General features: G+C 36.9%; 1 protein-coding gene across 1 annotated transcript in view; it reads right to left on the bottom strand.

Annotated features, from left to right (window-relative positions):
* The window catches only part of RBL2 (RB transcriptional corepressor like 2), a 48,797-nt gene extending 35,451 nt beyond the window's left edge, over positions 1-13,346 (bottom strand). Inside the window, exons 1-5 of the mRNA XM_059906050.1 lie at positions 12,977-13,346; positions 10,504-10,634; positions 8,121-8,321; positions 4,819-4,883; positions 1,171-1,299 (exon numbers count right to left, since the gene is read on the bottom strand). Coding sequence (XP_059762033.1) covers positions 1,171-1,299; positions 4,819-4,883; positions 8,121-8,321; positions 10,504-10,634; positions 12,977-13,222 — 772 coding nt within the window. The 5' untranslated portion in view covers positions 13,223-13,346. The remainder of the gene's footprint in view (positions 1-1,170; positions 1,300-4,818; positions 4,884-8,120; positions 8,322-10,503; positions 10,635-12,976) is intronic.
* Positions 13,347-25,700: the final 12,354 nt, after the last annotated feature.

Genomic DNA, 25,700 nt, shown 5'->3' with positions numbered 1-25,700 from the left:
TTTAAATATACTTCAAAAATAGCAAATAGAGGAAAAGCGTATCACTGCTCAAAAGATTATGGTTATTCAGTTATCTACCTGGAGATGGTTAAAAAAGAAAAACTAAAAAAATAATTTAGTATATTGCTATAAGATCTAAAAACCAGAAAAATAAAATTTTGCCAATAAGCGTTACATTCAAATAAAAAATAGTACTTTGAAAAAAATTACTGTTCAAAGTACATACTCTTTATATACTTTAATTATATTATATGTATTTATCATATTAATTTACAGCCCTTCTTGTTCTAGACTCAATGCAAGAGAAATCAATAAAGAAGAGGGAAAAAAATGAAGGGAAGCAGCTATATAGAAATATAAAAGGGAGTTAGGAAGGAAATAAAAGAAAGGACAGAATACAGAGAACATTAAACTTACCAAACCAGAAGCAACTGAAGTAATTAACTCCACTAACTTTAAAAATCTACCCTGAGATTCAGACAAGCTGAAATTCTAATTGTAACCACCCCACAACTAACAATCACTCAGAATCCTACCAAGGTATTACTCAAATAGCAGCAGCATTATATACTAGTTCAATAAATACTTTTTAATATTTGCTTTATACATCATAATTTGGTCTCTTACTGTATATCATTCATAGAAATTATATACCTTAAAGCCTACTAAATGGATTGCCAAAATAACTATCATTTCCAAACACCTTTTAGTTTAGAGTTGAAAATTCATTTTACTTATTTTAGAATCATAGCTACTCCTCTTCTATAGAAAAGATCTGAAATGGAGATTCTTTTAATAAATCTGCTTTGACCTCCTCCTGTGAGTCAGGCATGAAACTTGCCAATGTAGAAAACCACCATCAGCTCTAATGTCATCTTTGCTACTCCAGGTTTTAAATTCCTTCTTCTTGTTGAGTATATATTTCAGAAACTTCTAAAGTTGTCATCTAAGACTTTAAACTTTGTGATATTTGCACTTTCTTTTTCCATAAATATTTTTACAGAGAGCTCAACTCCTAGTTATAAATACTCTGGATAACTACGGTGATGAAGCTTTGAAAAGCATTTATGTTCTCTGATGCTAGGAAAGCTGTAGTATGTGTACAACTCCCAACAGTAAACATAAGGTAGAAATGTGAGTTGTCTGATAGTCTTTGATTTACAAACTTACCTTTAAAATTAGGGTTCACAAGTTCTTTACGATTGGAACATTGAAGGGCATTTCCATAAACTAAGTCCAAAGCACACAGCAGAAGATGATAAGAATTAACCAAATCGTCACTAATCATGGGGAAATTACCTACAGGATTATAAACAATTATACAGTTAAATTTGCATCAACTTTACAATATTTTTAAAATAATTTCTTCCTTTAATTAAAATGACATTATACAACAGTGTAGAAAGCTGACTCAAGAGCTACAGAAAGTGTTTTGGCAAATTTACAGTTTGAAATATTAAACTCTTAGAAATTTATTAAACGATAAGTGTAAGACTAAGAAGCCTGCTGGCCGTAACTAAGACCTGGCGCAACCAAATAAATAAATTAAAAAAATAAATATTTAAAAAAAAAAAGAGTTTAAGAAAAACCAAAACTTTACTAAAAATGCCATTCATTAATATTCATTAAATAAGCATGTATTAAATGCCTAGTAGCTGATCAAAATTTTATCATCATTGGTTTTTCTTTTGAAAATTCTGAACACAAACAACTTCATAAATTATCTCAAGTTGTAAGAAAGTGTTTGGTATGAAAATATTTTTCTGTCAAGAAAGCTGGTAGAAATACTTAGATGGGAAAAGCTGAAAAAATGATTAATATAATTATTTTTTCATGTATGAATTTTAAAAAGACCAGAAACTATAATCAGACTCTTAACAGTAATATTTTAAATACTTTTTGATGTAGTAATACAAGCTCATATAAATTAACGCAACAGGACCACAATAAAAGATATTTCAGTTCTAGAGCTAGTATGCCAGGAATAATTGTTGATGCTTGGTAACAAAAAAATAAACCAAAACCTAAACCTAAAGAAACATGTCATTTCTGTAGTTCTGGTTTAACTCTAACATTGAAAACAGCTTTTATAGGCAGTTAAAACAGTTTTATTATTCTTAGAAATTAAGAAATACTTCTAGATTTTTTTGTATCTTTAAGCATTAAACACTGCATATATATGCTTCATATTGATTTTACACTCTTATAACATCAGATGAATTCAACTTAAATAGCTAACATACATCTGAAGAATTATTTCTAAACCTTGACATTTTCACACTAAATGCCTACCCAAATGCATACACACACACACTCACACTACTTTGTTTCAGGCTGTTTTCTTTCCTTTCCTCTAAAGAAAGTTACCACTTACCTCAGCATAGCAGGATAAGCAATTCTTTTTTTTTTTTTTTAATAGATGGAAATATTTCAACAAATCAATTTAAATGGATTAAAGAGAAAAAATAGTTTTCTGCTGCCAAAAAGACAAATGATAATTAATAGGCTAAACTTTGCATCGATATAACCAAACTAACTTGCATGGTTTCACAAAAAAGATGCTTAACGTTAAAATATACTCAATTCCTCAAATGTAAAACAGGAAGTGGTACCTACCAGTTTCAAGCTACAAAGCCCTACACACTGACAAGCCTAAACTTGTCGCTGGTGTGTACCTGCCATGGAAGGAAATAACTGGCAGCACAGTGACTTCTAACAAAAATCTGAAATGCCCCTAAAGATCAGAATCTAAACTCCAGGACTCTCCCATCATGACATACTCTACATTTCAAATCCTGACTTTAGAAATAAATCTCACTTCGTGAGATATTTTATCTTTCAATCAACAAAGATAATCTGACTGAAGACTTGGGATAACATGTAATACAGGAAGTGGCACCTAACGGTCTTCAGTCCACAAAGCCCTTCATGACAACAAGCCCAAACTTGTCACTGGTGTGTACTTGCCACTGGAAGTCAACAAAGATAACAGGCAAAAGTTAGCTTGTTTATCAGGAATGAGATAATCTGGGATGCCCACTGTTGCAGACAAAGTCATGAAAAAGGTGTGTATAAGAGTACACCTTCCCCCAAATAACTAAATCGAGAACTGAATAAAACCAACTAAACTACTCTATTGGAAAAGATCCTAGTGAATCATAAACGATCATAGAGCTGGATCGTGGGTAGACAAAGGCTCTTTAGACCAAATAATTATATACGGAATTAATAATAGTAAGGTAAAACTCAAACACTGAGTTAATTGTAGAGACAAAAAATATGCCACCCCAGTTGATCAAGTGAGACCAAAACCTAAATAAAGACAATACACTTCTTTTCCAATAATTTATATAGTACCAAATACTTACCTCCAAGTATACATATGCCATAAAAGACATAAAACAGATAAAAATCCTATAAGTCAGATATACCTGCCCATAATCTACTGTCAAGACTAATATCATAATATAACACCAGCCACAGTAAGCCAAGTGGTAGCAAAGGTTCCAACCACCATGAAAACAGTTTATACGCTCTTAAGTCTTTCTAAATTTCATGCCACTGATCACACCACCTTCATCTCCGCTAAAGAAACATCCAGTGTGATGGAAAGCAAAAATAACCAAGAGCTTATTTTTGACAAAAGAAAGATTTTTCTTTTCAATCAAGCATGCAACTCAGGGAAGGAAGGATAAATTCTAACCTAACTAGCTAGAAAGGACCAGCTACAATCAGACAAATCGCACTGACACCAAGGGAGCGACACATCCCTGCTAGAGGGCCTACACATGCAGCATGAAACCAAGAGCTAGGAGATGTGGATTCAAATCCTAGCTCTGTTTCTAGCAGCTAGTTTCTGGGCCTCAGTTACTGACTCTTTAAATAAGTTGGGCAAATTGAGCTAATAATGAGAATCTCTTATATTTATGAAACACCTGCCAGCTCTAATAATTCTTTGATTCTAACTTTGCATTTTATTGGGATATCTTAATGGCAAAGGCATTCTATATAATCTATAGAAAAAGCTGTGTAACTGTACTTTCTGCTCTTCTATATATTAGTAAGAATCATTTCTACATAGAAATACAGAGAGGAAAGAACCTGCTGTATAGCACAGGGAACTCCACTTTGCTGTACAGTAGAAACTAACACAACACTGTAAAACAACTATACCCCAATTAAAAAATTAAAAAAAGACACTATGCCTAGGAATAAGCTGCATAAATTTACACATATTTTATATTTCATTTCAATAAACTTAGTGATAGTCAACTCATTCCTGATTAAAAAAAAAAAGAAATACAGAGAGGACAATAATAATAATAAAAATGTATTTCACTGAATGCAGACCTTGGACAGGTTAAGTGAGAAGAGGAGGCAGAGAAAATAAGTTGTATCTAAAGGTATTTGATCAAGCATATTTATCTGAACAAGATGTAAAAAGTAATCTGAACTACTCTGAGAACGATCAGTCCCACTCAATTAAATAAGACATGTCTCGTGAAAAATACAGCACAAGATATAAGCACAGACACACTAATGTGTTTCACTCCATAATTCAGAGATAATGTGCTTTGGAAAAAATGTTGTGTAAGAACAAAACGAAGGATTTTCCATTTAATGAAGGAAGTTTGGGATACTGTAAAGAAATTCAAAAAACTCTTGTGAAAAGGCAATACTTAAAAAAGAACCTGGGACTAAAATCCTTGAGAAATTTTTCAGTGAGAATCTTTTCCTGATACACATTATAGGGTGACAACAGTAGTACCTGAACTTTTAAATAAACTAATATTTAAATAAATATCACTCTTTCCTTACCTTTTGCATATATAAAAAGCACCCAACAAAAATGGAAAACTTCAGACACGGTACAGGGCTGTCGCCTTTGGGGGAGAAAAAAGTTATGAGATAACAGAAGAATCAGAAAAAGACATGACAAATGATTGTAAACTAGGTGAGAAACAAAACCCACAGTTAGAGGGAGTGACAGCAGATTCATTTCACATGGAAAATGTGCAAGAGGTTCTGCTCCAACCAAATACTGGTAAGGGAATAGCTGGGAGCGAGGGAAAGCACTCATCTTAGAAGAAAATTCTGAAGAACTGTAAAAGCTTTTGCAGGTCAAGATAAGTATGGTAGAAAATAAAACAAGTAACAATAGTTCTTCTGATGACATCAGCAAGGCTAATGCTGCTTTAAGACCCATGTATGCAGGCAGATATTCCTCCAACTTTTTTCCCCTCCATCATAGTTGATGAAATGTAAACCCTCCCTCCCTAAAGACATTCCAGATTATATATCGAGTCACAAAAGGATTTTTTTTTTTTTTTTTTTTTTTTTTTTTTTTGGCTGTGCTGCACGGCATGTGGGATCTTACCCCGACCGGGGACCGAACCCGTGCCCCCTGCAGTGGAAGCTCGGAGTCTTAACAACTGGACCGCCAGGGAAGTCCCACAAAAGGACTTTTTAATGTAAATTCGGGGCTCCCCATAATTCCTTATATTTCTATCATTAGGAGTACCTGTTGCAGGGAGGAGGAAGGGGGAAAATAAAAGAGTACGTGTTATATTTGCTAAGTTGTTTGCCACAGGGAGTTTCAGACCTGTTTTAAACTTGGCTTTTCTACCAAATCCTCTGCCAATGTTTAGATAAGACATCTGTTGGCTCCATATCCCAATAGCCTTATTCTACCAAGGTGCTTTGAAGAGAAGAATCTGAAGACTGGGGTTTAGTTCCCGCACTGTCATTAGCTAAGTACACTTGCTCTCCACGTGCCTTAGTCTCTCCACCTGCTAAAAGATCATTCTACTTGGGTATAATACTGTATTTAATTCACCAGTCGATGGCAAGGATTAAACGTCATTGCCCTGCTTTAAAAAGTAGCCTCCCCACCATAGGCACATGATAAACTATCTAGTTTTGATACCTAGCAAGATAAAAGTCAAACATTTTAGAAGCCATTCTAACTTACAGTTATAAGATAAATAAGTCCTAGCGATGTAATGTACAACATAAATATAATTAACATTGCTGTATGTTATATATGAAAGTTAAGAGAATAAATCTTAAGAGTTCTGATCACAAAGAAAAATTTTTTTCTATTTAATTTTGTATTTCTAAGTGAGATGATGGATGATCACTAAACTTACTGTGGTCATCATTTCATGATGTATGTAAGTCAGATCATTATGCTGTACACCTTAAACTTATATAGTGCTGCATGTTAATTACACTGCAATAAAACTGGAAGAAAAAAAAAACCAACATTCAAGCCACTCCAAAAACTGGCTCTAGAACTCTAGAACAAACTTAACCTACTTAGCCAAATTTCCTCCTACTTTGCTGCTTTGGTGTCTTCATTCTTCATCCTCTGCATAGAAGGCTACCTGTTATCTCCAAATTCACCTATCAAAATCCTACCCATCCTTCCAGACCTATTTCTGCTTACTCCATGGAACCTTACCTAACTGGCTTATACAGAGTGGCTTATTTTTGCCTCAAAAGTCCTACATTTCTATTCTCTTTTGCACTTATACATGTCTCTCCCTGACTATACTTACTGTAAGCTCTCAAAAGACAGTGACTCCGGGTTTTGGTTTTGCTCTCTTTTTTTAACATTTGTATCCTACATACAGTAAGCTCTCAATAAATACTCAGTGACAAATTTTCAAAGACCAGTGTGTGAGATGCAGTACTGAGTCGTGGTGAAATACATGGGTTCTGCAGGCAGACTACTTAAGTTTCAATAAGAGCTCCACACTTACTGTGTGACCTTGGCCAAATTACTTAACCTCTCAAAGGCTTGTTTCCCCCGACCTGTAACAACAGTATCAACCTCATAAAGCCGTCGTAAGGATTAACTGAAGTAATACATGCTTAAGTCTTAGAAGAGTCCCTGCCCCATAATAAATACTCAGTAAATGGTATACATTACTATTACTAATATTAGCCAAAAGTACTAATAAAAAGTATACAGGGTGATATAAATGTGAAATTTTTAGATAAACTTACCTTAGAATTTTCTGAATTAGAATTAAGTAGTACATACACCCTAATAAATATCAAAGCAAATACAATCTGAAATCATTTTCTACAACACTTCAAAGAAAGAAGATATTCTACATCTTTCTATAAATGATCATATCAGCCTCACTTAGACTCAGAAACAAGCTTCTATCCAAACTTTAGAATACTTAATTATAAATAGACAATTCCCTAAAACTGCAAGCAAACTAGACCAGCTGCTTCCGTATCAGTGGGGTCGAGTATAGAAAAATGAACATTGTTTTATTTTTTAAAGCTGCTCACTTACTGTAAACATCCTTCACAGTTTGGGAACATTTTTATATTGAAAGAGAAGCAAACATTATTCATTCAATTACAATAACTCCTTTTCCCCTACTTTTCTTGTCAACCTTTTTCTAGTTCTATTTTAAGAACAAATTTTCATTTCTACTTTATGAAGAAACTTTCGTGATAAAAGTAGAGACTTTGTATCCCATAATTGCCCTTATCTACCAGGAAAGATGGAAAACATCAAGCCAGAATAAGTTTACAGACTTGCAGACATAGTCAGAAGCAGAATTTCATAATAGTTTCAGTTTTCAGTTCCACTATTCTCCCCCCAATCCAGTTTCTCTACTTTTCACTGGTTGTAAACATCAAAATACATAGAGAAGCCTTTTCAGGGGGATTTTTTTACTATTCAGTTTGACATAAAAGTCAAATAAAGAAATAGTCTATATGTATTATAATACATAGAAAATAATAGAAATAGTCAATATCGTCGATAATAGAAAATTAAGTAGTCAAATTCTATACCCAAGATTGCTAACTGGTGAGAGTATCTAAGGTCTGATTTTTGCATTTTCGGTTGCTTAAATGAAAAGGGAAAGTTTATAGAAACAGAGATTCCACACATTTTGCAACGTGAAAGAAGCCAAACTCTTCAGAGCTAACATGCAATGAAAAGCAAGAAATTATTATTGGAGAAAAAGATTACTTATGAAATCACATTTGTTTCTTAAGACCAGCAAAATAAACTGAGGGACACAAACTAAGGGATCAAAACTGTAGTACAGACAAATGTGTATTCCTGCTTAACAAATATAAAAACATACCTCTGTTTTCTTCCTCTTTGTTGACGAGGTTGCTCCTCTTGAGGATATTTAAAAATGTCCTGAAAAATGGGTTCATATTTCTTAAAGATTACAGCAGAAACAGTGAAGTTTCTTTCTAATCTCTCAGTCCGTTCTCTGAACTGTGCGGGTAGGTTTGCCATGTCTTCCCATTTCTTCATCTTGTGAAAAAATTCAATTAAGCTGATATTAAAAATAAAAAATGAGATTTTTTTTTGTAATTAACACAAGGGTAAAATATACAAATTAGATAATTAAAAGTAAATCGAAATTAACTCATTAAATTATATTACTTTTAGACAGTGATATAAAATCACAACTCATGCCTCTCTGGCTAGCTTAATCTCACAGATTGGTTTATGTCTCTCAACTTCCAAATCTAATTTCCCTAATCTCTTTTTCTGAGATTACCTAAAAGTTTTTAAAAAGTATGAAATACATATCAATACAAAAGAAGTGGAAAATAAGTAGTTAACCAGAGAACATAACCAACATTCATGTAACAATTGCCAGATTTAACAAATATTAACATACCAAATAAATTTTGCCATGTTTGCTTCAGATTCTACAGAAACAGCCAAAGTTCCCTTTGGACTCTTCTTCCCCAAAGATAAGCACCACTGTATAGTCTGAGTCTTCCTATCCAAGTTTTTACACTTACTATGTGATTACATATGTAACCATAAACAGTTTAGTAGTATCTTTTGTATGTGTGGCTTTAAAATTTTATATAAATGGTATCATACTGTAAGTAGCATTCTACAACTTGTTTTTTCATTCAATAATGTTTATGAGATTAATGTTGCTACGTGTAGATCTAATTCATTCATTTTATTTGCTAAAAATATTCCTTCATATGAACTACCATTTTTTGCGTTCATTCCCCAACCAATGGAAATTGAGGTTTCTAATTTTTCACTATAACAAAAATGCTGTAATGAACACATTTCTGTACTTGTATGCTGAAGTTTCTTTAAGAACTACCCTGAGAAGCAGAATTGCTGAGTCAGAGAATATGCATCTTCAACTTTACTAGATACTGCCAAATTTTCCACTAGAGTGATTGTGCCGATTTATACTCTCTCCAATGTACACCAGCAATACAGAGTTCCTGTTTCCCTACATAATGACCAAACTTGGTATCATGAGACTCCAAATTTCCCCAATCTGATGAGAATGAAATATTATCTTATTTTTACTTCGAATTTCCTTGATTCCTTGTGAGATTGAACATCTTTGCCTACATCTATTAGCTATGTGAGTTTAGGCCTTTGTGAAATCATATACTTCTCCCATTTTTTAGTAGCTATTTGTCAATTATTTAACTATTTGTTAGTAGTCCTTTATGTAATTCTGGATACTAATCTTTTGTTACACTGTAAATATCTTCTCCCAATCTGCTCTTTCTTTTTAATCCATTTAGTCCATTACAGCAGAGAAGTAAATAATCTGAACCCATAGGTAAAAATTTAAAAATAAAAATTGAGCTTTCGAATTGGAAATAAAACTGAAGTCTGAGGTATTACTTGCATTAAAATATTCGGTAAGTTTAGTTTACTAGAGTTTATAATGATGATTCCATAATTTGACCTTTGCTTCTAAAGTCCCTTGTCTGTCATTTAACTGGATGAGTCTGCCTCCACTTTTCTTCTTTGTAATGATTATACTTTGCACCTTATTTAAGTCCACTTCTGCAGATTTACACCCCAGGTGTTCAACTCTTTACACACTGCCTCTTGTTCTTAGGCCTAAATATAACTCAGGATGGAGTTCAAGGTTAATAAATAGACTACAGCTAAAAGATTACATTTCTTGTTAATTATTTTAGTAGTAAGTGATTTTTTTTTTTAAACCACTAGGTCCATAAATTTTGACAGTGGCACTTCCTCCAAAATGCCAAACATCCTTTTTCTACCAATCTTTAATAAGTCATGAGAAAATTAACCCAAATGGCACAAATAATAAATGTAAGCAATTCAATTACACAACAGATAGAAAAAGCAATTTCTGCCTCCTCTTTAGATACAAGTCCGGTACATGTAGTTCTCAGTTTAATACCATATAATATTTACTTTCTCAATTTAGAGTATCTTTACTTAGAATTCTCCCAATATTACACAATGATAAGTCATAACCTAATAGTAAACGCTTCATAAAGGTGCCAAATAACGTTAAAATTTAATTATTTTTCACCAAAGAAATAAAATATAATGGACACTAACTTAGATGTGGTAAAGAAAAACCATGACTTAACTTCTAAATTTAGCACTCCATAGGTACAAATGCTTGGAAAATGATAAAGAGAATTCCTACTGTCACTATGCTTTTTATATTAGTCACACTCTACAAACTCTGACATAGTTACCTCTGCTCTGAACATCTCAGGATTCTAGTTAAAGATACATAGTTTCCTTCAACTGTCCCTTTGCTTACAGTTGGCACAGATTTTCTGCAAGCCACATATAAGGCACATGCTAACCAATGAAGATCATTTCCCTGTAAAATAAAAGAAAATTGATTTTTAGCTAATGAACTATATATATTTCAGTATGAAAAACTCGTTTAAATTGAAAGTGTTATTTATATGTTTGTGGAAAATTGCATTTTCAATGATGTCCCTGTCCCAAACGCTCTTCTTACAATGTGACACTGCCATTCTTCCACGGAGAGGTTGAAGTCTGTGTTCTCTCACTTTGAACTGTCTCAACCAGTACCACAGGTGAAAGTGATGCTATGTAACTTTCAAGATCATAAAAGGCAATACAGATTCCACCTGGTGCTCTCTCTCAGGACATACACCGTGGAAGTCCCAACATGGGAGTAGATCACCTTGGGCAAATTACTTAACAATTGTGGAGGCTCAATTTTCTTACCTGAGGACCGTGAGAATTGAGAATTACAAGTATAAAGCACAGAAAATACAAGAAATCAAAAGATAAAATTCTATAACCACTATCCTATATTAAATATCATATGAGCTTTATCTTCCAGGGTACACACTTCCATGAGACTGACACCCGACATTATCTTACAGCATACCTGACTACTAGTTCCACAAGGGCAGGGATTTTATGTTTTGTGCCTTGCTCTATCCCCAGCACCTATGTAACAGTGTCTGGCCATGAACAGGTGATCAAAAAATATTTGGGAAATGAATGAATATTCATTCACTTATTGGGTAAACTGAGCTAAGAATCTGAGATTGAAGTCTTTAAAAAACTGAGAAATCAAACACATATTTTTAAAAATAATTTACTAACCATCTATTATTTGTCACTTGCTTATATAACCCTGGGCTTCACACAGCTTAACCACTGTGAGTTGAAATAATGCTTTTTCTATCTAATTTACAGGGTTATCCTGAGGGTAAAATAAGAGCTTATTTGGAGGCACTTATGCCCATCACCAAAAAAGAGTCCTTCTCTTTGTCTGCCTACAGGAACCACTAGGAAAGAAACAAGAACATGGCCTATTCAGCCAGATCACCAAAGCATGTGAAAGAGCTTTGTAAACTCCAAAGCACTATCCATATGGTGCTTCGTGCTCCAGAAACTCCACGTTACCTTATTTAACCATCAGAACAGCCTTGTAAGGTAGGTACAAATATCTCAAAGTAACATACCACAAAACTGAGTTTGGAATGGTTAAGTAAATTGCCCAAAGTCACCTAGGTCTGTCAGGTTCCAAAGCCAGTATATTACTAGCTTCCCCCCCTCCCCGCCCCCCGTAGATGTAAAAATGGGAAGAAGGAACTGAATTAAAATTCTATTAACGCAAGAATAAAAAAAACCTTAGTGAGTGCCACACAGGCAAAAACACCCTCTTACTGTTAAATAACACCTCGGTTAGGCCTTCCCATTCTGAGTCTATTTGCCCTACCTACTCTTTCCACAAACTATTCAACAACTTAAAATCGTACGGCCTGCAGTTTAAATACCACTCACACAGGCAGTCAAACAGCGGATAAACAATGCAGACTTCCGTGTCACTTCCCATTGGCCCATAAAGGGGAGGTGCCTACAGGGTTGAGCCTCACTGGCTAGAATAGCCATTTTTCTCAGCTGCAAGCCCCGTCGGAAGAAAGGGACAAAACATGCCTAGATCGCAGCGACTATAAGAGTCCTGGGCAATGTCTGGGGTGACCAATAGGTCCTCAAAGTCGTCGCGGTCCTTACTTCCTAGAGACAAATTCGTGTCTTTATCCAGGCGGGAAGAAAGCCCGTTTCATTTGCGCAGGGGGAAGATTCGTCTTTGTTCACACATACATAAACACAGCCCGAAACGTAACGCCTTTACTCAAACGGAGGCAATGGCCTGGACAAAGGCAATTTGGTACAGTTCAAAAGGAACTGAAGGAGAAGCCCGGAAACGCAGGCGCTAACATCGGGTTAATTTCAGCGCTAACCCAGGCAAGCCTCCGCCCTACCCCACCCGCTTCTGGGTATGGTCTTGACAACTGCACCTGTTCATCCTGCCAACAAGGTGCTTGTGTTTTTGTAATCGGACTGCAGCACGACCTCAGCCTCACGGTGCTACTTTAGAGCAAGGGCTGTTCCCGCTTCGGAACCGGAGAGGGAAGAGCAGCGAGACAGGGTTCACTTTCAGGGCCACTACAGAGCTTTTCAAAAGCCAGGTTTCCAGGACGAAGGTGCGCAAAGAGGATTCCCTCCCCGCTCCAGGCTGGGGACCCAGAGAGCCGGGGCCGGCCGGGGCGGAGGAGTCCCCCCTCCCCCCCCACCGCAGGGCGCCCGAGCCGGGGAGACAAGGGGCCCCATTGCCCGAGGCGGGGCGGGACCACTAGGCCCGGAAAGCCGCTGCTCTCCTCCCCCCGGGCGCACCTCCAGCGTGTAGCTCTCGCTCATGCTCCGGTAGCTGTCCCAGGCCTCGGCCCGCGCCGCCTCGTCCATGTTCAGGCGGCTGCACAGCTCGTCGAACCGCTGTTGGGTCTGAGGGGCCGGCGACCGGGCCGGCTGCGCTGCATCCTCCGCCTCGGCATCGTCCCCCTCCTCCTCATCATCCGAGACCGCCGCAGCCGGAAGGGGAGGGGGGGGCGGCGGCGGCGATTGGTTGCCTCCCGACGGCATAGCGCACACCTGGGCGGCGGGGCCTCAGGTGAGCCGAGGGCCTGGGCCCCCAGCCATTCAAACCGCGAAGCGCCCGCCAGTCGGCCGACAACTTGCCGACTGCGCCGCGGCCAACGGCGCTGGCCCACACATCGGTGCCCGTAGTTCCGAGCACGGGTTGATGGGAAATGTAGTCCAGGCTGGAGGCCCACGGGGATCAAAAATCATATTTAGAAAAATCATCTCGCGTCGTCTCCCTCGGGCGGAAATGCGACTTCTCTACGTTTCAAGTACCTCCTCACCGGGAGACCATTCAGCAGGGCTGTACTGAAGAGAAAACACCCAAGAAACGTTGACATGTGAAGGTTTAGTGTCCAAAGTGTCCCCAGAAATAACACTCATCACCTGCGTGTCCTTATCTAAAAAATAAAGATAACAGTAAGGGCCTATCTGCCTAAATTCAAATTTCGGCGTCATTCCTAATTCTAGTTCTTTCCTATGTTTTAATTTTATTTGCGACTTTCAAATAATTATTGGATTTTTTTTTAAAGTAGTAATTCTTTTTTTCCCCATAGGGTGAATTTACATTCACTATAAGTGACATATTTGTCCTACTCTCAGTCACGCAATTGGCTTAAATTTACATTTCCTTTATTTTTATTTTCATTTTGCTTTCTCTTTTCAAACCTATATGAATCACTTTGTTTCCAGTCCTCTTTGATTTCTTAAAGGGGTATGGTATAAAACGTTTTCATGCACGAGGAGCCCTAAGGCATTTCTGGTTTGCTATGAGGTCACTTTCTCTCTTCATTGACCCTTTGAACCCAGCCACCATACTGTGAGGAAGCCCAGGTCACTTAGAGAAGCCTATTGTCAAAGATAAACAAAGCTAGACATCAGTGAAAGATATGAAAACATTTTATGCAGTCAGTCCTGACAGTAGGGGAAAGTGCTGGACTCCGTTCTGATTTGTGCAGAGATAATTGGGGATTTAAAGGGAAAAGGAAAGAGTAGAGATGGGGAGGGAGCAGAGCTCAAGCAAAAAGTTACAGAGGGTTGGTGACTATATATGTGATTAGGCCAAGTGGGCCTGCTAGTTATCAATTTGTTGAAGTTAGGATTGTATCCTCCCACAGAGACTGGGAGTCAGAGACTCTATACTTCCTGATGATTACATTTCAAAGGAATGGCTTTCAGGTCATTGAGAAAGACACTCCTGATTTGTAGGATATACAGTTGGTCCGCAGTATACGCAGGTTGTGCATCCACAGGTTCAACCAACTGTGGATCAAAAATATTAAGAAAAACAAAAACAGGGATTTCCCTGGTGACGCAGTGGTTAAGAATCCGCCTGCCAATGAGGGGACATGGGTTCGGGCCCTGGTCTGGAAAGATCCCACCTACCGTGGAGCAACTAAGCCCGTGCTCCACAACTACTGAGCCTGTGCTCTAGAGCCCACAAGCCACAACTACTGAGCCCACGTGCCACAACTACTGAGCCCATGGGCCACAACTACTGAAGCCCACGTGCCTAGAGCCTGTGCTCCGCAACAAGAGAAGCCACCACAATGAGAAGCCTGCACACCGCAACTAGAGAGAAAGTCTGCGTGCCCCAACAAAGACCCAGCACAGCCAAAAATAAATAAGTAAATTTAATTAAAGAAAAAGAAAAGAAAAAACACCCCACTGAAAACAAGACTTTCCCTTTAAAAACAAAAACAAAAACAAAACAAAACAAACAAACAAACAAAAAACACACAACAATTCCAGGAAGTTCCAAAAAGCAAAGCTTGAATTTGTCACGCACCCTGGCAACTATTTACTTAGCATTACATTTACATCCCACTTACATTTTATTAGGTATTATAAGTAATCTAGAGATGATTTCAAGTTTACAAGAGGATGTGCATAGCTTATATGGAAATACTATGACATTTTATATAAGAGACTTGGGCGTCAGCAGTTATTGGTATCTGCAGGGCTCCTGGAACCAATCCCCACAGATACCAGGGACAACTGTACATCTCAAAAGGACAGAGGAAGGTATCACAATTGTAAGCCCTATTTAGTAAATGCTATAGGAAAGGGAAGGCTGAGGCCTTTCCTCAGGTGTTGGCAAGAACAATCTTTAAATTCTGGCAGCACTGAGGTTTCTCAGGCAGGCATTTTATCAATAATAGGGGCTGGAGTCACCCTAGGACACAGCCTTATGCTGCTAGAAGCCATGCTAGAGTTATGGCATCTCTTAGTGCAGGGGTTTGGACTAGAGTTCTGCTGTTCTCACCATGCACATAGGACCTGAGACCCCTGGCCCTCAGCGCCAGCCATGTTGAATGAGCCCGTTTACAAGCAGATCCTCCAGCTCCCAGTCAAGCTGTCCCAGCTAATGCTGTATGGAGCAGAGATGAACCTTCCCGCTGATCCCTGCCCAACTGCAGATCTGTGGGCAAAAGCAATAATTATTATTGTTTCAAGTCACAAAGTTTTAGGATGGTTTGTTATGCAGCAATAAATAATTAAACACCTGTTAAGTGTAAGACATGTATCTATCAATTATCATGAAAGAAAAATAATCACTTAATAATTGAATTTTTTCTTGGTAATTTTTTATGCCTCCACCAGTCTCACCAATAGATTAAATTTTTTAACTTTGACAAGCTAAAATTACTTAATAATTGACATTAACATTCCTTAAAAAAAAAAAGAAAAAAGAGGCACTTTTGATGATGGAGATTAACAAAGAAAGACAAATACTGTATGATATCACTGATATGTGAAATCTAAAAAAAAAATAATACCAAAACCAAACTCCTAGATACAGAGAACAGATTGGTGGTTGCCAGATGTGGGCAACAGTGGGTAGGTGAAATGGGTGAAAAAAATGGGTGGACAAAAGGTACAAACATCCAGTTATAAAATAGATAAGTTATGGGGATATAATGCACAACATGGTGACTATAGTTAACTATACCATATTGTGTATTTGAAAGTTGCCAAGAGAATAAATCTTAAAATTTCATGTCACACACACAAAAAATTTGTACCCATGTGTGGTTATAGATGTTAACTAAACTTGTGATAATCATATATGTGTATATATATATATACACACACACACACATATATTAAATCACTAAGTTGTACACCTAAAACTAATACAATGTTGTATATCAATTTTATCTTAATTTTAAAAAGAATTTTAAAAAAAGAGAATTCAATCTCGGTTATTCCAGAGGTTTGGTTCTTGGGGTCTGATTATTCTTTCACTCATTTATTCATTCATTCATTTAGCCAGAGATCCTGCCATCCATCCACTCAAATATTCAGCAAATGTTTAGTGAGTGCCTACTATGTATCAAGTACTTTGCCAAACACTGAAAATATAGTAGTGAATGGTATATGCATGGTCTCTGCCCTCAAGAGCTTATGATCTCATGGGAAAAACAGATCTAGAACAAGTAATTATCAAGTGTGAATATATTACAAAAAAAAGAAAGTCAGGGAATTATAGGATTGCATCCCAGAAGACCTTCCCCAGGCACAGGGGCAGGAGTGCCTGGGTGGTTGGAGGTGGACAAAGGCTTTCCCTTCTTCCCCTTCATTTCCCTGAGGAGAAATCTAAAAGTCATAACTACAAGAAGGAAAGGGTTCATTTCAGGTAGAGGAAAAAGCTTTTTCAAAGACCTTGAATTGGGAAAAAGCATGGGTGGTTCAGGGAGTTGTAGGAATATGAATGTGGTTGAAGTGTAAAAAGCAAGAGGAACAGGAGGTATGGATAGAGATGAGGTCAAAGCTCTGGTTAAGATTTTGGACTTGATGCTAAAGGTGATTGGATGCCACTTAAGGTTTTAGGGTAAGGAGAACAGTGACACTCTGTCTCCAAAACCTAGAACAGTGTTTATCACTTAACAGTAGTTCAATTAATATTCATTTAACTAAACACCTAGTTTGACTTCAAGGCCACCACTGAATTCTGTGAGGCCCAGTGCTCCTAAGATGAAATTGACCAGGCTGATCAGACTGATTTCCTCAGTTTTCATTAAAAAAATGCAAACCCTTGCATAGCACAGGGAACTATACTAAATATTTTGTAATAATCTGTAAGGGAAAAGAATCTGAAAAAGAATATATATATATATATATATATATATATATATATATATATATATATATATATATATATATATATAAAAAACTGAATCACTTTGTTGTACACATGAAACTAACACAACATTGTAAATCAACTATACTTCAATTAAAAAAGAGAAAAAAAATACAAACCCCCCCAGTCATTTCTCTCTTGAGTTACTTTGGCCAGGATGAAATATCCTTCTCCTTCATGACCACCAAATCCTTGTGCGCTCTGGAACTCCCAGCATTTCCTCATATCTCCCAGGCTTCAAGGCCAGGAGCAGGGGCTGTGTCCTCTCTGCTGCCCCCTGTGCCCACTGAACCCTTGCTCTTCCATCCTCAGGTCATCGAAGCCCATCCCCTAACCCCATGGTCTCCATTTTTCCCCCCTCAGGAAAAGGCAACATCATTCTTCCAGTTGACTAGGCCAAAAAACTTTGGAGTCATCCTTGATTGCTCTTTCTCTCACCTTCTCCATCCAATCCACCAGCTCAGTCTTCACTTACTCAAAATCCATCCACCTCTCAGCTCCTCCATTGCCAGTCCTCTGATCCAAGCTTCCATCTTCTCTTACCAGCATCCTTGCAATGTCCTTCCATCCGGCCTTCCTGCTTCTGTCTTTCCTTTTACCACATTTCTCCTTAACATAGAAGCTGTGATGGTTAAGTTTATGTGTTATCGTGGCTGGGCCACTGTGCCTAGATATTTGGTCAAGCACTATTTAGGATGATTCTGTGAGGGTGTTTATGAATGAGATTTACATTTAAATTGGTGGACTTTAGGTAAAGCAGATTGCTCTCCATAAGAAAACCACATTTCCAAAAGATACCTGCACCCCAATGTTCATTGCAGCACTATCTACAATAGCCAAGATATGGAAGCAACCGAAATGTCCATTGACAGATGAACGGATAAAGAAGATGTGGTATGTACATACAATGGAATGTTACTCAGCCCTAAAAAAGAATGCAATAATGCCATTTGCAGCAACATGGATGGACGTAGAGATTATCATACTAAGTGAAGTAAGTTAGACAGAGAAAGACAAATATCATATGATATTGCTTACATGTGGAATCTAAAAATAAAAGATGATACAAACGAACTTATACACAAAACAGAAATAGATCCACAGACATAGAAAACAAATTTATGGTTACCAAAGGGGAAGGGGGAGGGAGGGATAAATTATGAGTTTGGCATTAACATATACACACTACTACATATAAAATAGATAGTAAGGACCTACTGTATAGCACAGGGAACTGTACTCAATATCTTGTAATAACCTATAAGGGAAAAGTATCTGAAAAAGAACTTATATACGAAACTTATATAACTAAATCACTTTGCTGTACACCTGAAACTAACACAACATTGTAAATCAACTATATTTCAATAAAAAATTTTTTAAAAAGGAAAAAAATAATTAAAAAAAGACTGGATGAGATCACCTTGGGAGTAAATGTGCAGAAGAGGAGAAGAGGTTCCAGAACTCTTGCTTTTCCCCTTGGTCCCCAGGGAGTGCTCTTAGTAGCAGGAGCTGCTAGCTAGTTTGAGCCTCATGGATCAGCAAAAGGGGTAGGTGGAGGGGGCAGAGGTTTCCACATGTCAGTAGGAGCTCCAGTAGAGGGACAAAGTGGGTACTTATTAAGGTTAAAAATTTAAAGATTTTACATTGAGTTTGTACATTTTACTTTCTGTCAGTTTTTAAAAGCAACTTTATTGAGATACAATCCATATACCATACAATTCACCCATTTAAAGTATACAGTTCAGTTGTTTTCAGTATATTCACAGTTATGCAACAAACCAAAATCTGTTTAGAGCACTTTCATCATCCCATGAAGAAACCCCATTCCCATGAGCAGTCTAACGCCTCCAGCCCTAGGCAACCACTAACTTACTTTCTTTTTTATTTTAAATTTATTTAATTAATTTATTTTTGACTGTGTTCAGTCTTTGTTGCTGCATGCAGGCTTTCTCTAGTTGTGGTGAGTGGGGGCTACTCTTCGTTGCAGTGCGCAGGCTCTAGGCGCACGGGCTCAGTAGTTGTGGCTCATGGGCTCTAGAGCACAGGCTCAGTAGTTGTGGTGCATGGGCTTCATTGCTCCGCGGCATGTGGGATCTTCCCAGACCAGGGCTCAAACCTGTGTCCCCTACATTGGCAGGCAGATTCTTAACCACTGCACCACCAGGGAAGTCCCTCTATTTCTTCTTGATTCAGTATCACTAGTTTGTGTCTTTCTTGAAATTTGTCCACTTCATCTAGGTAATCTAATTTATTGGCATACAATTATTCATAATATTCCCTTATAATAATTTTTATTTTTGTAATATTGATAGTAATGATGTTCCCTTTTGATTCTAGTAATTTTTTTTTTTTGGCTGCACTACACAGCTTGCAGGATCTCAATTCCCCAGTCAGGGATTGAACCCAGGCCCTCGGCAGTGCAAGCACAGAATTCCAAACACTGGACCACCAGTGAATTCCCTGGTTCTAGAAATTTGAGTCTTCTCTTTTTTTGTTCATCAGTCTAGCTAAAGGTTTGTCAATTTTGTTGATCTTTTTAAAGAATTGCCTTTTGGTTTAATTAATTTTCTCTATTTTCTATTTCAGTAATTACACTCTAATATTTATTTCCTTACTTCTTGCTTTGGGTTTAGTTTGAGCTTTTCCTAGTTTCTTAAAGTGCAAAGTTAGGTTAATTTGTGATTTTCTTTTCTTAATGTAGATATTTACAGCTATACATTTCCCTCTGTGCACTGCTTTGGTTATATCTCATATGTTTTGGTATATTACTTGTTTGTTTCTATTAATCTCAAAATATTTTTTAACTTCTTTCGAGATTTCTTCTTTGACTACTTATTTATGAGTATGTTGTTTAATTTTCACATATTTGTAAATTTCCTAGCTTTGTTACTGATTTCTAATTTCATTCCTTTGTGGTTGCAGAACATACTTTGTATGATTGAATCTTTTTAAATTTGAGACTTGTTTTATGACCTACCATGTGGTCTATCCTGCAGAATGGTTCTTGTGTGCTTTAAGAATGTGCATTCTGCTATTGTTGGGTGGTGTCCAATAGATGTTTCTTAGGTCTAGTTGATTTATAGTGTTGTTCAAATCTGTTTTCTTGTTGACCTTTGGCCTGCTTGCTCTATTCATTATTGAAAGTGAGCTATTAGTCTCCAAATATTATTGTTAAATTGTATATTTTTCCTTTCAATTTTGTTAGGTTTTGCTTCATGTATTTTGTGGCCCTGTTGTTAGATGCACATATGTCTATAATTGTTATATTTTCCTGATAGATTGACCCTTTAATCATTGTTAAATGTTCTCCTTTATTTCTAGTAACACTTTTTTTTTTTTGGTTTGTTCTAAAGTCTATTACTCTTTTATTAGCATAGCTACTCCACTTTTCTTATGGTTACTCCTTACATGATATATCACTGACATATCATGTGTATCTATGATAGATACGATCTAAGTCATATATACCTAAATAATTCACATATACATATACATGTATGAATTACTTAGATTATGACCAAGCAGGCATGTCAAATCAGTGGAGAGATTATATACTACATGATGCTGGGACATTGCATAACTCTTTGGAAAAATTCAAATTAAGATTCCTACCTTATACTATATGTTACCAAAATAAACTAAAGCAAGAGTCTATTTTTTATCTATCAAATTGACAGAGACTTTAAAAAAGTTATAATGCCCAGTACTGCTAAGGAGACATAGAGAAGAAAGTAGTTTTATACTCTACTGTTGGAGTATAAAATGATAACAATCAAACTGGTCTTAAAATTTGAACATTATTATTTCATGCCTAGGTATTTATTCTAATGAAAAAAATCATTAGGGACTTCCCTGGTGGCGCAGTGGTTAAGAATCCGCTTGCCAATTCAGGGGACACGGGTTCAAGCCCTGGTCAGGGAAGATCCCACATGCCGTGGAGCAACTAAGCCCGTGCGCCACAACTACCGAGCTTGCGCTCTAGAGCCCGCGAGCCACAACTACTGAGGTCTACACACCTAGAGCCCGTGCTCCGCAACAAGAGAAGCCACTGCAGTGAGAAGCCCGTGCACCGCAACGAAGAGTAGCCCCCGCTCACTGCAACTAGTGAAAGCCTGCACGCAGCAACAAAGACCCAATGCAGCCAAAAAAATAATAAATAAATAAATTTAAAAAAAAAATCATTAGTGTATGCAAAGATTTGACTACAAACACATTACTGTTTAAATAGCCCCAAACTGAAAAATATCTAAATGCTCAATAATTGGGTATTAAATAAATTATGATGCATCTACATATATATAAATGTGGAATGAGAAACCCCTTAAAAATGTGAAAGAGAGGGCAGAGAGCAGAAGCAAGAAGAACTACAATCCTGCAGCCTTTTGTGGATCAAAAACCACATTCACAGAAAGATAGACAAGATGAAAAGGCAGAGGGCTATGTACCAGATGAAGGAACAAGATAAAACCCCAGAAAAACAACTAAATGAAGTGGAGATAGGCAACCTTCCAGAAAAAGAATTCAGAATAATGATAGTGAAGATGATCCAGGACCTCGGAAAAAGAATGGAGGCAAAGATCGAGAAGATGCAAGAAATGTTTAACAAAGACCTAGAAGAATTAAAGAAATCAAGAACAAACAGAGATAAACAATACAATAACTGAAATGAAAACTACACTAGAAGGAATCAATAGCAGAATAACTGAGGCAGAAGAACGGATAAGTGACCTGGAAGACAGAATGGTGGAATTCACTGCTGCGGAACAGAATAAAGAAAAAAGAATGAAAAGAAATGAAGACAGCCTAAGAAAACTCTGGGACAACATTAACGCAACAACATTCGCATTATAGGGGTCCCAGAAGGAGAAGAGAGAGAGAAAGGACCCGAGAAAATATTTGAAGAGATGATAGTCGGAAACTTCCCTAACATGGGAAAGGAAATAGCCACCCAAGTCGAGGAAACACAGCGAGTCCCATACAGGATAAACCCAAGGAGAAACACCCCGAGACACATAGTAATCAAACTGGCAAAAATTAAAGACAAAGAAAAATTATTGAAAGCAGCAAGGGAAAAACGACAAATAACATACAAGGGAACTCCCAAAAGATTAACAGCTGATTTCTCAGCAGAAACTCTACAAGTCAGAAGGGAGTGGCATGATATACTTAAAGTGATGAAATGGAAGAACCGACAACCAAGATTACTCTACCTGGCAAGGATCTCATTCAGATTCGATGGAGAAATCAAAAGCTTTACAGACAAGCAAAAGCTAAGAGAATTCAGCACCACCAAACCAGCTCTACAACAAATGCTAAAGGAACTTCTCTAAGTGGGAAACACAAGAGAAGAAAAAGACCTACAAAAACAAACCCAAAACAATTAAGAAAATGGTCATAAGCACATACATATCAATAATTACCTTAAACGTGAATGGATTAAATGTTCCAACCAAAAGACACAGGCTTGCTGAATGGATACAAAATCAAGACCCATATATATGCTGTCTAAAAGAGACCCACTTCACACCTAGGGACACATACAGACTGAAAGTGAGGGGATGGAAAAAGATATTCCATGCAAACGAAAATCAAAAGAAAGCTGGAGTAGCAATACTCATATCTGATAAAATAGGCTTTAAAATAAAGAATGTTACAAGAGACAAGGAAGGACACTACATAATGATCAACGGATCAATCCAAGAAGAAGATATAACAATTATAAATATATATGCACCCAATAAAGGAGCACCTCAATACATAAGGCAACTGCTAACAGCTATAAAACAGGAAATCGACAGTAACACAATAATAGTGGGGGACTTTAACACCTCACTTACACCAATGGACAGATCATCCAAAATGAAAATAAATAAGGAAACAGAAGCTTTAAATGACACAATAGACCAGATAGATTTAATTGATATTTATAGGACATTCCATCCAAAAACAGGACATTACACTTTCTTCTCAAGTGCACACAGAACATTCTCCAGGATAGATCACATCTTGGGTCACAAATCAAGCCTCAGTAAATTTAAGAAAATTGAAATCATATCCAGCATCTTTTCTGACCACAATGCTATGAGATTAGAAATGAATTACAGGGAAAAATACGTAAAAAACACAAACACATGGAGGCTAAACAATACATTACTAAATAACCAAGAGATCACTGAAGAAATCAAAGAGGAAATCAAAAAATACCTAGAGACAAATGACAATGAAAACACGACGATCCAAAACCTATGGGATGCAGCAAAAGCAGTTCTAAGAGGGAAGTTTATAGCTATACAAGCCTACCTCAAGAAACAAGAAAAATCTCAAATAAAAAATCTAACCTTACACCTAAAGGAACTAGAGAAAGAAGAACAAACAAAACCCAAAGTTAGCAGAAGGAAAGAAATCATAAAGATCAGAGCAGAAATAAATGAAATAGAAACAAAGAAAACAATAGCAAAGATCAATAAAACTAAAAGCTGTTTCTTTGAGAAGATAAACAAAATTGATAAACCTTAGCCAGACTCATCAAGAAAAAGAGGGAGAGGACTCAAATCAATAAAATTAGAAATGAAAAAGGAGAAGTTACAACAGACACTGCAGAAATACAAAGCATCCTAAGAGACTACTACAAGCAACTCTATGCCAATAAAATGGACAACCTGAAAGAAATGGACAAATTCTTAGAAAGGTATAACTTTCCAAGACTGAACCAGGAAGAAATAGAAAATATGAACATACCAATCACAAGTAATGAAATTGAAAATGTGATTAAAAATCTTCCAATAAACAAAAGTCCAGGACCAGATGGCTTCACAGGTGAATTCTATCAAACATTTAGAGAAGAGCTAACACCCATCCTTCTCAAACTCTTCCAAAAAATTGCAGAGGAAGAAACACTCCCAAACTCATTCTATGAGGCCACCATCACCCTGATACCAAAACCAGACAAAGATACTACAAAAAAAGAAAATTACAGACCAGTATCACTGATGAATATAGATGCAAAAATCCTCAACAAAATACTAGCAAACAGAATCCAACAACACATTAAAAGGATCACACACCATGATCAAGTGGGATTTATCCCAGGGAGGCAAGGATTTTTCACAAATCAATCAACATGATACACCATATTAACAAATTGAAGAATAAAAACCATTTGACCATCTCAGTAGATGCAGAAAAAGCTTTTGACAAAATTCAACACCCATTTATGATAAAAACTCTCCAGAAAGTGGGCATAGAGGGAACCTACCTCAACACAATAAAGGCCATATATGACAAACCCACAGCAAACATCATTCTCAATGGTGAAAAACTGAAAGCATTTCCTCTAAGATCAGGAACAAGGCAAGGATGTCCACTCTCGACACTATTATTCAACATAGTTCTGGAAGTCCTAGACACAGCACTCAGAGAAGAAAAAGAAATAAAAGGAATACAAATTGGAAAAGAAGAAGTAAAACTGTCACTGTTTGCAGATGACATGATACTATACATAGAGAATCCTAAAGATGCCACCAGAAAACTACTAGAGCTAATCAATGAATTTGGTAAAGTTGTAGGATGCAAAATTAGTGCACAGAAATCTCTTGCATTCCTGTACACTAATGATGAAAAATCTGAAAGAGAAATTAAGGAAACACTCCCATTTACCATTGCAACAAAAAGAATAAAATATCTAGGAATAAACCTACCTAGGGAGACCAAAGATCTGTATGCAGAAAACTATAAGACACTGATGAAAGAAATTAAAGATGATACCAACACATGGAGGGATACACCATGTTCTTGGATTGGAAGAATCAATATTGTGAAAATGACTATACTATCCAAAGCAATCTACAGATTCAGTGCAATCCCTATCAAATTACCAATGGCATTTTTTACAGAACTAGAACAAAAAATCTTAAAATTTGTATGGAGACACAAAAGACCCCGAATAGCCAAAGCAGTCTTGAGGGAAAAAAACGGAGCTGGAGGAATCATACTCCCTGACTTCAGATTATACTACAAAGCTACAGTAATCAAGACAATATGGTACTGACACAAAAACAGAAACATAGATCAATGGAACAAGATAGAAAGCCCAGAGATAAACCCACACACCTATGGCCAACTAATCTATGACAAAGGAGGCAAGGATATACAATGGAGAAAAGACAGTCTCTTCGATAAGTGGTGCTGGGAAAACTGGACAGCTACCTGTAAAAGAATGAAATTACAACACTCCCTAACACCATACACAAAAATAAACTCAAAATGGATTCGAGACCTAAATATAAGACCAGACACTATAAATGTCTTAGAGGAAAACATAGGAAGAACACTCTT

This window comes from Balaenoptera ricei, chromosome 19, assembly GCF_028023285.1.
Source record: "Balaenoptera ricei isolate mBalRic1 chromosome 19, mBalRic1.hap2, whole genome shotgun sequence".
In the NCBI taxonomy this organism is placed as follows: Eukaryota; Metazoa; Chordata; class Mammalia; order Artiodactyla; family Balaenopteridae; genus Balaenoptera; species Balaenoptera ricei.
This window is presented reverse-complemented; position numbering and strand designations above follow the sequence as displayed.